Below are 15,048 nucleotides of genomic sequence, written 5' to 3'. Positions count from 1 at the left end.
TACAAATTCAAGCTTCAAACATGGCTATTGGGTCTAAGACCTTGACATATTGGGCTATAATTCCATATCTTATTGGAATTTTTATATTTCTATGCCACATAGAAAACCTTAGTACCCTCAATATTTAAGGTTTGACTTAATTACACTTAGTATACCAAATTTCCAATTCTATACCATAATTAATTAAGGGTATAATTAATTGTACGTTTTTACTCCTTAATTAAAGGAATCTGTATATCCCAGTATCCTCACTCATCCCACGTTTCTCTCTCCTAACCCCTCAGTCCCACCCACGTTTTACCCATACCCACGTTCTTTTTACCATTTTTCATCTTCTGAAACCAAATTCTCCCTCTAAATTCACAGAAAATTGAAGAAACCCTTCAACAAAGTTGGTTCCCCATTTTACTCCAGTTGAAGTTTATCAATGAAGAACAACAAAGCTTCGAAACAAAGTCCTAAAAAATCAGCAGTAGCTAATATACCCTCATTTGATTTGGGTGTTTTATCACTAAAATCACCCAAAAAGCAAGGCAAATCTCCACATGTAATTGCAGAGACTATTCATAGTTCCTCTCCCCGACAAATCAGAGCCGAGATGAGAACCAAACAAAAACATGATATAGATGCTGGAGAAACTTCTACACCAGGTAAACAAATCAAACGAAAAGGAAAAGAGCTTTTGGTAGATGAAGACTTTGTAGAAGAGGTCCCTAATCTTCGAATAGGAAAGAAAGCAAAGGTGTCTCCTGGTTCGAAAAATCCAAAAATGAAGAAACATTCAAAAAAAATACCCTAAAATTGTTCGCAACCAATCATTGGTGAAGGTAAACATTTAGTAGTTTCATTTCTAATTTTTTAGTTTGGTTTATGATGGTAAAATCTGTGTTATACGTGTTTAAGACAAGTGTAGAGTAATTGTCGTAATTTTGAAGATTATTTATAGTTGTGATGTTCTGCCTTTATAGTTGTAGATATTTTGTAGTTATATTGTTAGGTAACTTGTACTATTTGAAGCAGAATTGTAGTTATCTTTTGTTGCTGCTTTTTGTAGAAAATGCTTTAAATTGTAGATATTATGTAATCATTTGTAGTTATGTTGTAGATAAAATTTAGATGAATGTATCTTTTTTATGCATTTTATTAATGTGAAATAATTTATTATTTGTGCAGAATGGACACTTTTTTGCCCCTCATAATGTTGATTATGGGGTGCTTAGATTCCACACTTTGTGTGATCCTAGCATTCCTAGCCAGATTAAAGAGCTTCTATCCTCAAATGGGTTGAGTCTTTTCAAAAAGACGTATTTTGGATACTTATTGTCTCTTCCCACCATATGCATGCAAAACCAAGCCATTCATCTTCTGATGAAGTATGAATTGACCAAATCCAATGCATCATATTTTTCTGTATAGTTAAAGGATGATACATTAAATTTTGGATTGAGTGAATTTGCATTAATTACTGATCTAAGATGTGTTGCCCGGGTTACTGATTTTGGTTATACTCCCACTTATGTTAGCAAAATAATGAGCAGTTATTTTTCTAACAAATTAAGAGTGGAGAAATCTTATTTGAAAGATAGTAACCACTAGATCCTGGGTAAATGATGAGGATGCGGTGAAGTTGTGCATCCTTTATCTTTAAGAATTTTTCATTTGTCCTTCGGACAAAGATCATGTTTCTTTTGTAGATCACTTTAGAATCTATTTGGTAGAATCTGGCAGTATGAGTCATACCCATGGGGTATTAAATCTTTCACCCAGATGATGGAATCTATTAGGTACAGACTAAATCCGTATGTACATTCTTATCTCATGTGGAGATACTCACTAGCATTGTAAGTATGGCTTTATGAGTGTTGCTCTACTGTTAGCATTAATCTAGCTACGAGGTGTTCTAACTTAATACCTCGCATACTAAGATGGTCAACTAGTAAGAGACAGATTTGGTTAGCTGCCTTTAAAAATAAGCTGATAAAGCCTAAGTGGATAAAGGTAAAGTTTCTTTTTTTTTTATGATTATACATTTACCTTCAAAATATCTACAATTATTCTACATTTTCTGCCTTGATCAAACTAATTTATTTTTCCTCATTCAGTTTACCAACATAGGTGAATCTGGAGAAGAGATTGCAGTGCTGAATTTGCCCGACAAAATTGAGTACAAAGTTCAAGAAGGTGAACAAACATCTGAGATTCCCAATGCTGATCCTCCTACGTTGGAACCCAAACAAATATATGGAGAAGAGGACAAAGAGTCTATTGCTAAGAAGATCATAAAATTAGAAAAAGGAATTAAGCAGGTAATATATATAAACTACAATATATGTACATTTCATAAACTGTCTACAAAATATCTACAAATTTGTAAATTCTGATATATATCTATATATAATTGCATATGTTTTTGAATGTATGTTAGGACATATTATGAAGTTAACAACTTACTATATTGTAACTTGTAGGTTGATGGAAAGTTTGAAGATTTTAGGAAAGCTGTCTTTGTAGAACTCGATAGCCTTCGAGGGTTTATAAATGAGTCTGTGCAGACTGTTTTGCAAATGATAAATAGTAGAAATGTGCAAGATGATGCAAAGGTAAGATCTGACTTTTATTTTTATAGCAAAACAATTTAGACATATGAAAAAATATATACAAACTAACATAAAACATTCGGTTTGCTGGCAGTTCAACAAAAAGACTTGAACAATCAGCATTTTCATTTCAATATTGGGGAACAAGTGCAGGCCAACACCAGCAAAACAGGTATCTACAAAATACCTACAAAGTATCTACAATTTGTGTCAGTGTATATACAACATATCTATACTTATCCACAAATTATCTACAATTTTGATACACATATGCTACAACTCTCAAGCCACCATTATCTAGTATTATTTACCATTTTTAATTATAAAACAGAGCATGTTGAAGGTGCAGTTGGTCAAGAAAATCTTCCAGCACATGGTGATTTATATACTCATTTTCAAGTTGCAGCTGATGAAGACAAAGCGGGTATGACACTGTCATTCAGAGATATTTTCTTGTTGTTTATAATTTTTAACATTCTTGTTAAGTAAGATATGAATTGTTTTACAGTGATGGAAGATATCAATGCACCGTCCCCAATTCACGGAGTTACAGTAACAGCTCAGACAGAACAAGTCATTGAGGAATATGACAATGAAAGTGCAGATGCACAGTATGTGGATATAGGTGATTCAGAAGGATCAGGAGTTGAGAAGAAGAGGGTCACACTAGATGATTTTGAGTTGCCTGACAACTTATCCCAGTTGGTTAAGTTTGGCGAGCCCATACAAGATGATGCAACACCTATGCATCCGGGGAGAACAAGGCATCCGGGAAAGCATGCCCGATCACCATTTATCCCTCTATACAGTTCTGGAGCAACAGCTCAGTTGGACCTAAAATTTTCTACCTCAAGCACCCTTTTACTACTGTTATTGGTAAAGATGTAGATCCGGAAGTTTTAGATAACTTCAACAAGTGGTTATACCACTGTAGCGACAAAGGTTCAAAGAGGTATGAATGCATAATTTGACACTTGCATTTCAACATTTATCTTTTACATATCTAATTCAATTTACAATTTTTTTGACATTTATTTGTTGTTACAGGAGGAAGGCTCCGTTTTCCATAAAGGATAACCAAATTAAGCCTTGGTTAGACCTTGGAGTGGAAAAGGTTGATAAGAAGGAATGGTTCTTTTCCCTGGCTCACCCCGGACAAGTCCTCAATAACTCGGTAAGTATCAAGGAGTCTATTCCCAAGATATGATTTGTAGATATTTTATCTTCTGTTTTGTAGTTTAGTTGTAGTTATGTTATAGATATCTATAATATATGAAGATGACTTGTAGTATAAATTGTAGATATGATGTAGATATGATTGTAAATGTTGTCTTTCATGTATCTAGTGTAATTTTATTTAGGTTTCAGATTATGTATCATATTTGAAGATTATTTATAGTATAAATTCTATATATATTTTGTGGACAGAATAGATTGTTGTTGTATTTCCTGTTTGTAGTGTAATTGTAGTTATTTTGTAGTTTATGTAGAATATTACAAGATTAATTGTAGTATAAAATGTAGATATAATGTAGACATGATTGTAGATGTTGTGTTATATGTTTGCCCAGTAACTGTAGATAAATTGTAGTTATTTTTAGATTATTTGAAGTTGACTTTGTAGTTTAAATTGTAGAGCTGTTTTTAGACATCATTGTAGATTTTTTGTTTATGTTTCGTAGTAAATTGTAGTTATAATGTAGTTTTATGTAGATTATTTGAAGTTAACTTGTTGTTTATATGCCAACTATTTTTAGTTGCAGCACATTGATGTTTTAATGTATTACTTGAGAAAAAGAGGCAAGTATGACCCCAATAACAAGACCAGGTTTACCACAACGGATTGTTTGTTCAAGACCAGGATAGAACAAATTTATGAAAAGTTCATAAATTCACCTCCACAAAAAAAGTATTCGGTTGTTAAACCCCAAGATGTTGTTGCAGAATATATTTTGGGGTATAGACTACTTGACAATGTTGCATGGGATGAAGTTGACTATGTCATCATGCCCGTCAATATTATAGAAAAATTTCATTGGGTGTTGGTCGTTTTCGACATTACAGACAGGCAACTTTATATGTATGATTCCATGGTCTCTTCATGCAACCATCAAGTTGTTGAATCCTGTGTCGAAAAGTTCTCTGTTATTATCCCTTTGTATTTTTCATGCACTGGTTTCTTCTATGGGAAGGGTAAAGACATTAACTTCAATAATACAAAGGCATACATCGAGAAACATGTTACCAACCCTCTTAACATTCAGTGGATCGTTGGAGAGATTCCACAGCAAAAAGAAGGGTCACTGTAAAAAATCTATTCTCTCTTTCTATGCATTTAATTCTTTTTTTTATTTCTAATAATTTGGTAAATATTTAAAAAAAATTGTGTTCTGCAGCGATTGTGGTGTATTTGTTGTTGCCTTTGCGGAGTATGTTAGCCTTGGAGATTTGTCAATTCCCCCAGAAGACCTTTCTGATATTGACCAACATCGTAGACACTATGGAGCGCTCCTATGGGACTATGCTACAAAGAAGCAGGAAGATGGGTCAATCAGTGAAAGTGAGGTTACATGTATACTAGCAAGGAGGAAGGGTGCACCTGCATATATGAGAAAATAAGAGTCCAGAGAAAGAAGAAGTAGTGTCATGTATATGTAATTTAGTTGATGCTAGTTTGTAGGAGAAGTATAGTACACAACATTTTGAACAATTCATTTGTATTTTTATTGTAGCAGACTTTTTGTTTTGTTAATTTCTATCCAGTATAGTACTTCACTTGAAAATAACTTGGTGGTTTTATATCCAATTGTTTAATATTTACAACACTTGTTCTTCATTATCTTAAACGTAGTTATTATGTTGTTAGAATACAATTTATCTACAAAAAAACTTCAAATTATCTACAATCTGGAAACACTGAATGTTGAGATTGTATATAATTTTATAGTTGAATATGTATGTAATCTGTAGGGAATACCTCCAGTTGTATTTAATTTCTGTATATAACTATCATTTCAAGTTGAATTAATTTTTTTTAACTTGTAGTTATATTGCAGATAATAAATATTAACTGCTATGAATAAAATATCAAAAATGGAGGTAGATACTTGACACAATACAGAAAAACATGTTAAAAAACACAGAAACAAATTAAAATTAACTACATTATGATCTTAAAAACTTAAACGATTACACACAAAATTCTGTTAACTTGAACACACTAACAATTATTTTGAAATACTATTCTAACTACATGATATTTATTTCTTTTTGGGCGCATTCTTGCAAGATCTTTTGTTATGCCCTTCACCTCCACAGTTGCCACATGACACCTTGTACTTCTTTGACTTTAGTTCATCATATGTTTTGTATCTTTCCTTTTGAGGTCTTCCTGGTTGCCTTTTCTCTCCCGTAGGTGGATTTACTACTTCATCAGATATATGTTGTGGCACATTCCATTTGCTTTTATCAGGAAGGGGATTTACTGGTATTTCATACGTACACAGTAGGCTCTCCTTTGTGTAATACGGAGAGCAATAGTTTTCATAAGTTTCATTCCTGTGCCTTAAAGCTGCCAAAGCATGCACACATAGAAGTTCATCAAGTTGGAACTGGCCACAGCTACATTTCTTGCTTTCAAGACACACAATGTACCGCTTCGCACCATCTATCACAGTATGGATATGATCTATTGAAGCACTCACCTACAATTACATAACAAATAGAAAGAAAAATATTTACAATCATAAAAATAGATTATCTACAACTTATCTACAATTTATCTACAAATTATCTACAATCTACAAATTAACTACAATTTGTCTATAATTTATCTACAATATGGAAACACTGTATATTAAAATATTATTTTTCTGCACCAAATAAACAGATCTTACCCTAAGTTTCAGAGATAATGTTCTGTTGTTCTCCAATTCTTTGTTGAATTTGGACCCAAGGAATGTGAAAGTACCCTTTGCCTTCAATAACTTCTCGTTCGTCCAACGTTCAAGAAGTTTCCTCATATACTCTAATAGGTCAAATATTGGCAGCTCTCTTGCATCTTTTGTTACAGCATTCAACGACTCTGCAATGTTTGATGTCATAGTCCAAGTTCTATTCATTGTTGCATGCACTCTTGACCATTTATGATACCCAATATCATAAAGGTATGATTTAACACACGGGTCTATCTCTTCAATCTTCAACATCCTTTCATTAAACCCATGCAGAGTGTATGACCGTGTTTTAGCAAAGTACAATTCATTTAATTGTAGATGACCCTTCTTGAATTTTGCCCTTATATTTGTCCAAATATGCCACATATAAGAGTAGTGTGGCACGCCCGGATAGACAATTTATATTGCCTTCAGGATACTCTCATTCCTATCTGAAACAACACACATTGAAGTTCTTTCACCATATGCTTGCTTGAATTGCTCAAAAAATCACTTCCACGATGCGTTGTTTTCCGAATCAACCACAACATATGCCAAAGGCAATATTGTACCTACATTATTAGTAAAAAAATAAATTCATGGCAACTTTGAAAATGCATATAAAAACACAAATACATATAAACTACAATATATCTACAAAGTATCTACAATGTATCTACAATTTATAAACTGCCTACAAATAACTACAATTTTACCTGCTGCATCCATTGTGCTTGTTGTAAGCATAATCCCTCTATAGGCTGACTTTAAGAATGTCCCATCAACCACTACTACTGGTCCACAATATTCCCAACCACTTATTGATGTACAAAGAGCAACAAATGCATATAAGAAGCATTCATCTTCTGTCTTCTTCAATTTAACAACTGAACCAGGATACGTCTTCTCAAGAATATAAAAATATTTTGGTAATTTGTTGTAGGAGTCAGCCGGATGACCTCTCAAAAACTGTAAAGCCTTTTCCTTTGCTCTCCATGCTTGCATGTAGCTTAGGTTCACTCCGTGTTGGGACAACATGTCAATTTGTATGTCCTTTGGTGTGTAAACTGTCTTAGGATCACAATACTTTGAATGATCATGCTACCAACTACAACTGCAGTACGTTTGCGCTGTATGAATGTATCGTCCATTAAGGTGCATGTGTGTTGTCGGTTGAAACTCCTGACCTTGAACATTGCAGAATCATTAATTGATGTTGCCTTGAAGTGCCAATTACAGTTTTCTCCAACGCATATAAGCCAGTATCTACAAAAAAATACATTTATAATACAGGTTATCAATGTAGATGTAACAAAATGACTGTTTTAACATAAAGTAACACACTATACAATATAACTACTTTTCATCTACAATATTTGAAAAACACATATCACAAGGAAAATACTGTTTATAATGATCTTTTCACCATTAATATATTCATACCTTCTGTGGCTAGATCTTTTAACCCTGAATTGGTACTTGTGCATGACAGAATAGTGCTTCATTGCAGTTGCAATTGTTTGCTTGTCTTGATACACTTGTCCTTCTTCGATAATACTTTGTGTACTTTCAGTTATTATTTTACTTTGATATTCCTCTATGAAGGGAAAGGCTGGCATATCAAGTAACTTTATTGTCCCAGACGAACCTGCATGAAAATAAAGATAAACAGTGTCATTGCAATTTTGTAGAATCTTTGTAGATAAATTGTAGATGAGAGAAATTTTGTAGTCAACATTTTTTTTCACATAGATTGTAGTTTAATTGTAGCATAAATGTAGTAATTATGTAGATACCCTTACAAATAATACTGCTTTGTAAATACTTAAACTGATTTGTAGTATATTTGTAGAATTTTTGTAGATGAAGAGAAAAATTTTGTAGTCAACATTTTAGAAACATAGATTGTAGTTTAAATATAGTATAAATGTAGTAATTTTGTAGATAATCATGAAAACAATATTGCTTTATACATCCTAAAACTGATGTGTAGTTTATTTGTAGATAAATGTAGGAATTTTATAGATATTACCGTAAAATCAGAATTTCATAGAATTTGAAACATAACAAACCTGCACTTGTGTTCTCATTGGTAATAGTCAATTCCATATTGAAATCTCGTACACTTATACATAACGGATACAATCCTATGTTTTTATTCTCCTTTTTTGTCTCCATATACACACGAACCCCTATATCGTTCCTAATCTCCATTGGAGGACAATTCTCATTCACAATGTATTTGATTTCTACAATTTTTTCCGAAGTATCAATCATTAATTACTCTATAATTGTAGAAATCAACATACTGTAACTTGCATCCTCATCGAGCACAATGCCATCAACTTAAAAATCTCTAAATCTGCCATAGCTATCCCAATTCCCATTTAATTGTAGCATGATTGAGATTTCAGACATGATTGCGTGTCGTTGCTGATGTATTGTTTAATATTTTGTCGCTTTTTTGGATTAAGAAAAAAAGACGAAGAACAGAGTATCGGCAGAATTGATTTCTACAATTTGACTTGAATTTGTTGAATTTTGTCGCTTTTTTGATCAGTGGATTGAGGAAAAAAGTCGACGAGCTCAACTTTTGTAGAACTGATTTCTTCAATTTGATTCGAATTTGTTACGATTTTGTCTTTTTTTGATTTGTGGTTTAAGGAAAAATATCGAAGAACAGAGTTTTTGCAGAAAAGAGTCTATATAATTTGATTTTAAATTGAAGATAAAGGATTTTCATTTCAAATTTGATCTGAAGGTCGCTAAATCAATTAGAATATTCTGTTTCTGATTTGTAGCGCGCCTAATTAGGAATATTCGGCTACTAATAATTAGTATTTAATAAATAGTATAATAATTGTAGAAAAAGTGTGAACATGACGGATAAATTAGAAACTATGCACATATTTGGTAATAAAGTTTCATATATGGTATAGAAAGGAAAAAAATCCCTATCTTATTTACAAACTTAAGCTCACATGGACATCCTCTATTGAGAATGCTTAATATGTTGGGCTATGAAATTTTTGACGCAAACTACTAAAAGTCCATAAATCTGTCCCTTAGCAAGAGATTTCACTAGCGCAGTTTAACTTTTGTCCTTGTTAAAAAAGTTTACTACTCCTCTGTTGAGTTATGTTCAACTTGATTATTGAAGAAGAGAAAGTGTCTCCCGATTTTTAAAGCTTTGGGTTGAATCTAATCATTGGCAATTATTGAGATTAGTATTAGAATGTTGGATATAATATTTGCAGTCATTTAAAGTTGATTTGGATCAATTTTAAAGCACAAAAAAAGGAATAATTTCACATAAATACAACTCACTCATCTGACTTGCAACATAACAGCCTAGATACCACTTTGCAAATCTATAGCCCAAAAAATAATAAGCTAATTCCCGAAAAAAGCTTATTTTGCTCCCTCTGTATACAACCAGTTGTTTTCATTCTGTTGATTTCCTTTGATTATTAAGCATTTGATAAAACAATGCAAATCAGCCACAACACAACTCAAAAATCCTGAATAATACATATTATCTGAAGGTAAGAAATTCAAACACTTTTATGTGCAATTGCTGAAGCAATCCAACAGGATAAAAGAAAAATAAAAACTTGGTAAATAAATTGTAGAATCCTTCCAACGCTCATACAACACATTACACGAAAAAGAAGATGAGAAAGAAGTGTCAAACTTCTGTAGAGGCCTCTTACACACTAACAATGTATATACATCCTTATAAATTGAAAAATATATAATTATACAATATTATACACAAATATACACATTTATACACAATTATACAATACTGTATAACTTTGTATAAACATGTATAATAGTGTATAAGAGGTGTTTGTATATCCATATACACAATTATACACTAGTATACAATGTTGATACAAACTGCTACATAGTTATGATTTCTATACAAACCCAATTTCAGATTCGAGACTTCAAGGTCATAATAATAATGACCAGAACTTCAAACTTCAAAATCTTCCAACATTAGTGGTTATTTTTTGGTACAAATCAAGTTTGAGAGCTATTTATTTACAGATCTGTGTGTATTTTCATATTTCTTTCAAAAATCTTCAATATTCTTTTGCTTGCCACCATGGACGACGGAGTAGGAGCCCGAGCCTTCTTAAGCCATTAATGGCAGAACTATTGGGGGGTAGAGGAGAGGGAATAAAGCTGCTGTGCTCCTTACAAATTGAAGTTGCTTCAGCTATTGACTAAGATAATCTGCGGAAAAGGGGGAGGCAGATATGTAGCAGATGCTGTGTGTTTGTAAGAGAAGCATAATACATTGCTAATGGCTAATTTTAAGAGAGGATGAGGGATCTATGTGGGTTAGAAAGAAAGAAGTGAGAGGCGGTGAGAGAGAAGGGAATGAGGAAAGAAGAAAATAATAAAAACCCTAAACTATGTCTTTAATAGTGGGTTAAAGGCTGAAAAGTTTCTTTCAAATTATGTAAAATATGGGCTAAATAGGGTAAGAGCTTCAAATATGAGCCATTTTCGGTTGGGCTATTAGGTCAAGTGACATGTGCTGTAATCCTTTAAAAAAAAAACGTATTTGTAAAATTTCCCATAAACTTCATTCTGAACTTACGACACTATTTATATTTAAGTCCTAACAACACTCCTAGTGCTCCACCGCAATTTATGAATAAATTATTGCAATGTTACAATACAACTTGTACTATACTCTTGGTGATTCGCCAAAATTTATTGCAACCTCATCTCATCAGAAATTCCTGGTGATCCGTCATTAGTTTTGGCAAGGCGAATTTTGTGACATTCGCCCGAAATCAAACTCCAACTTCTATCTCAAAGATATTTCTGCACAACTTTTCAAATGGCACCGAAATAGCTAAGCTTATTTGTGTAACCCATTCATATAAACCTCATCTAGTGGGTCAAGGAGCTTATCACCATGAACAAGTGCCTTAAAGTTTGGACTCTAAATATCCTAACCTTCAAATGCTGGGCCTTAACATGAGCCTCAAACTTGATAATTCTAAAACGGCAAATCCTACGAGAAGAGAGAGAGAGAGAGCGCTTACCATGAAATCTCGAAGAGCGATTGGGCCTACCACGGCTCATTTTGGACTGTTTTTGTAATCGTCTTTGTTCTAATAAGCCGGAGATCTATCGCCGCAACAGTTCCGCGGCTGTTCACTATTCCTTTCCGCCGTGATAATCGCCGCTCGTGGCGGGCCTCGGCAGTACGCTGCGGAGGTGCGACAGATAGTTTACACCTCCTTGAAGCTACGCGGTTGAAAGTTAAAAGTTGAGTTCGAGTAATAGATAGCGGAGTAAGAACAGTGGCGGATGCAAGGTAAAAGAATTTGTCCATAACTTTTGAATAAACTTATGCGTAAAAATATATTAAAATTGGAACAAATAGTATATTTGTACCCATAATTTTAAAAATATAATGGGTTCAATATTAAAAACCTTAAAATTAAACCCATAAACTTTGAATCTTGTATCTGCCCGAGTAAGAATCATTCTAAGTAAAAGAAAGCAGCAAAACGAAAAATATTACTACTACTAGGTGCATATAAGTTAAAAAAGACAGAGAGGGTATTTGACTAAGTTGGTCAAACTGGCTTATAAGCTTTTTTAGGTTTATTTACGTGTTTGATAAATACCCAAAGTGTTTATAAGCCATGTGCTTATAAGCTAAAATCAATCATAAATCATAAGTTGGTCATCCCCAACTTATGGCTTTTTAGCTTATAAACACTTTTAGTTTGACCAAAGTTTTTACTAGTTTATCCCTAATAATATTTTCTAATTCACAAAATATTTTTTCCAAAATAAAATTTCTAACTTTCTTTTCATTTCATATTCGTTTTTCATCTTTTTCTCAACAAAGAAACTTTTTAGTTTATAATCTTTTGTAAAGTTTTCAAGGATATCTTAGTTATTTTAATTAAAAAAATAAAATAAATTATCAGCATTTTTCTACCAAACATATTAACTGCTTATTATCAGTTTCAAAACGTAGACAAACAAGTAAATACTTATTTGAAACATCAGTTTCAAACTTAAAAATATTTTTCAACACTTCAAATTTATCAGCTATTTACGATCAACTAATCCAAACGGGCTCTTAGATTTGACACTAAATCATGCAATAGAAAATAAAATATGAACGGGAGAGTAAGGCTATATATAAATTATAATATAGTAATATACGTAAGAGGTTTTTATTATCCATAATTACCCTCGTTTTTAAGTACAAATATAAATATGAATTGATCTGGTCAAGCAATTCACCTTATTGATAAGATATCTTTATTTTTATTTTTATTATATAATTGCACCAAAAAAGATAAAAGGTAAGGAGACGGTGAAAATTGAACAGTTGCATCTTCCACCAATATTGCCAAATGTAAAATTGTATTATTTCCGTAAGATTAATCAAGATATGCTTAGGGGCTGTACAAAATATTTTTAAAGGTTGAAATAATTTAAGCTAATGAGTAATTGTTGTTGCTTCACTGTAAAATCATTGAGGAATTATTCCTATTGTAACAAAAAATTGTAAAAACAGAAATACCTATTCTATCGAATTACCACTATAAGCTATAATGAGGTGGTAAATATCTCTTCATCTTTAATAAAAAATTCAAATTTCGATTCAAATTATCTTTGGCAAGGAGTATTTTACCCCAAAATGGGACTTCCAAGTGTGAACTGGATGAGTATCAGATCCTAAAGTGCACGGACGGCTCAATGGAATTGGTGCATTCATGCGCTTTACCCTTAAACCACCGCTGCTAAAGTGAATATTGAATACCTAATAAAAAAAAACAAAAAAATCTATCTGAGTCTAAAGGTTCTTCTAGTCGGGAATTTAGAATTAAAAAAAGAAAAGAAAAGTAGAACAACAAATTTAGAAGGACTGTCTGAGTAAGAAACAAATCCTTCAATTTGAAAGTTCATGTACCCAATCCTCCTATCCTTTAGTTCATTTTGTAGGATCAACAGAGAAAGAAATTAAGCAGAGATGCAAAAGAACAAACTAGAAACTTAAAGAAGTACAACCAACAACAACAACAACCCAGTATAATCCCACTTAGTGAGGTCTGGGGAGGATAGTGTGTACGCAGACCTTACCCCTACCCTGAGGTAGAGAGGTTGTTTTCCAAATAGACCCCGGCATCCTTCCCTCCAAGAACTTCCCACCTTGCTCTTGGGGAGACTCGAACTCACAACCTCTTGGTTGGAAGTGGAGGTTGCTTACCATCATAGCAACCCCTTTTGTCTAGAAACTTAAAGAAGTAACTTAGAAAAACACCTATTAAATGATCTGTTTCTTGCTTTGTTTATAATTTTGTGTAATCAAGAAAAAATAAATAGATCACATACCTTTAAGGAATAGCCATCATAATCCTCTGGGGTACACCACCCAATGCTCAAAAAGCACACAAAGAGAAATTGTTGATAATTAGCTTGAGAGAGATCTAAACATTTGAGTTGTGATATTTAAGCTCACACATTTTACATTTAAATATGGGTTATTAAAGAAGCTTTGAATTAGTATTCAGTCTAATATTGCAGCTGTCATATATCGTTTTTGAATATGATGACCCTATAGCCAGTGAAATGATTGATGTATTACAAACAACAGTAGTTTCCTAAAAGAGGATAGGGTCAAAGAAAATGTGAACCTAATCTTGGGGTGAAGTTGACATGTCTCTAACTAAAAAATCTTTCCCTTCTATTTGGTTCATTCAACCATGACCAAATCTTCATTTTGTGGTTGATTTAATTTTTCCTAGGATTTATAAATTACAATATTTTGGGTTAGTAACTCTTATTTAAATCTCTATTTCTATAAATATATATAAATTTTATCTTTATATTCAAGGGTGCGAATAATGATTAACAAAGTAGGTGCAAACCTTGAAGACTAAGGTTTGAATATTTTCAACAAATATATATATATATAAAAAAATATACTCAATTGGAAAAGTTACCTAATACATATGCGTTTGGAAGGTACCAAGTGTGTAATATAATAGTCGAGCTACGTATAACTGGACACCACCCTTGCTTAAATTTTTTTTATCTTTATAACATAATTTAATCAGCATATAAAACAAATTTTAAAAATGATGAATATAAACCTACAGGTTCAAAATAGAAGGATAATTCTTTTATGGTTTAAAGAAGTACATATACATTAGTCTCGCAATAATTCGGTATCAACATCAAATTTACGGTTTAAACTTCCCAACGCATTGAAAACAGTGAGTTATTTGCTTTTCTTATAAAATGATTTTGCAGACATATATCCTGTTATAAGTACTCCGAATACCTAATTTCATCGAGTATTTACTCAGTTCGATGTTACATAATTTTCAGAAAATATGCCAACTATTGTTGACTGTAACTTTTCCAAAGTCTAAGGTTTAGGTTGGTGTAAATGGAACAGGAGTTTACATTGCCAACTCAAAATTAAGATTTTCTTGCCAGACATACCACCACAATTTAGA

General features: G+C 32.5%; 1 protein-coding gene and 1 long non-coding RNA gene across 2 annotated transcripts; both read right to left on the bottom strand.

The window, feature by feature from the left end:
- Positions 1–5,757: 5,757 nt before the first annotated feature.
- On the bottom strand, positions 5,758–8,809 carry LOC142165856 (uncharacterized). The gene is made up of 7 exons (XM_075224236.1): positions 8,605–8,809; positions 7,976–8,180; positions 7,720–7,798; positions 7,249–7,633; positions 6,494–6,681; positions 5,908–6,301; positions 5,758–5,777 (listed from the first exon to the last, which is right to left on the bottom strand). The coding sequence occupies exons 1-7, from the start codon at positions 8,807–8,809 to the stop codon at positions 5,758–5,760; spliced, it is 1,476 nt and encodes a 491-aa protein (XP_075080337.1).
- A 1,324-nt stretch (positions 8,810–10,133) lies between these two features.
- Positions 10,134–14,116, bottom strand: LOC107821997 (uncharacterized). The gene is made up of 2 exons (XR_012696559.1): positions 13,919–14,116; positions 10,134–13,346 (listed from the first exon to the last, which is right to left on the bottom strand). It is a non-coding gene; the product is annotated as an uncharacterized LOC107821997 (long non-coding RNA).
- Positions 14,117–15,048: the final 932 nt, after the last annotated feature.

The sequence above is a fragment of the Nicotiana tabacum genome, chromosome 11 (assembly GCF_000715075.1).
Source record: "Nicotiana tabacum cultivar K326 chromosome 11, ASM71507v2, whole genome shotgun sequence".
NCBI classification, from domain to species: Eukaryota; Viridiplantae; Streptophyta; class Magnoliopsida; order Solanales; family Solanaceae; genus Nicotiana; species Nicotiana tabacum.
This window is presented reverse-complemented; position numbering and strand designations above follow the sequence as displayed.

Excerpts from the sequence above, each read along its gene's own strand:
- LOC142165856 (XM_075224236.1), bottom strand. The coding sequence starts at position 8,809 with ATGATTGATACTTCGGAAAAAATTGTAGAAATCAAATACATTGTGAAT. Across the intron at positions 7,799-7,975 it reads AAAAGATCTAGCCACAGAAG|ATACTGGCTTATATGCGTTG; the intron begins GTATGAATATAT and ends ATTTTTTTGTAG. Across the intron at positions 5,778-5,907 it reads GTCATGTGGCAACTGTGGAG|TTTTTAAGATCATAATGTAG; the intron begins GTGAAGGGCATA and ends TAATCGTTTAAG.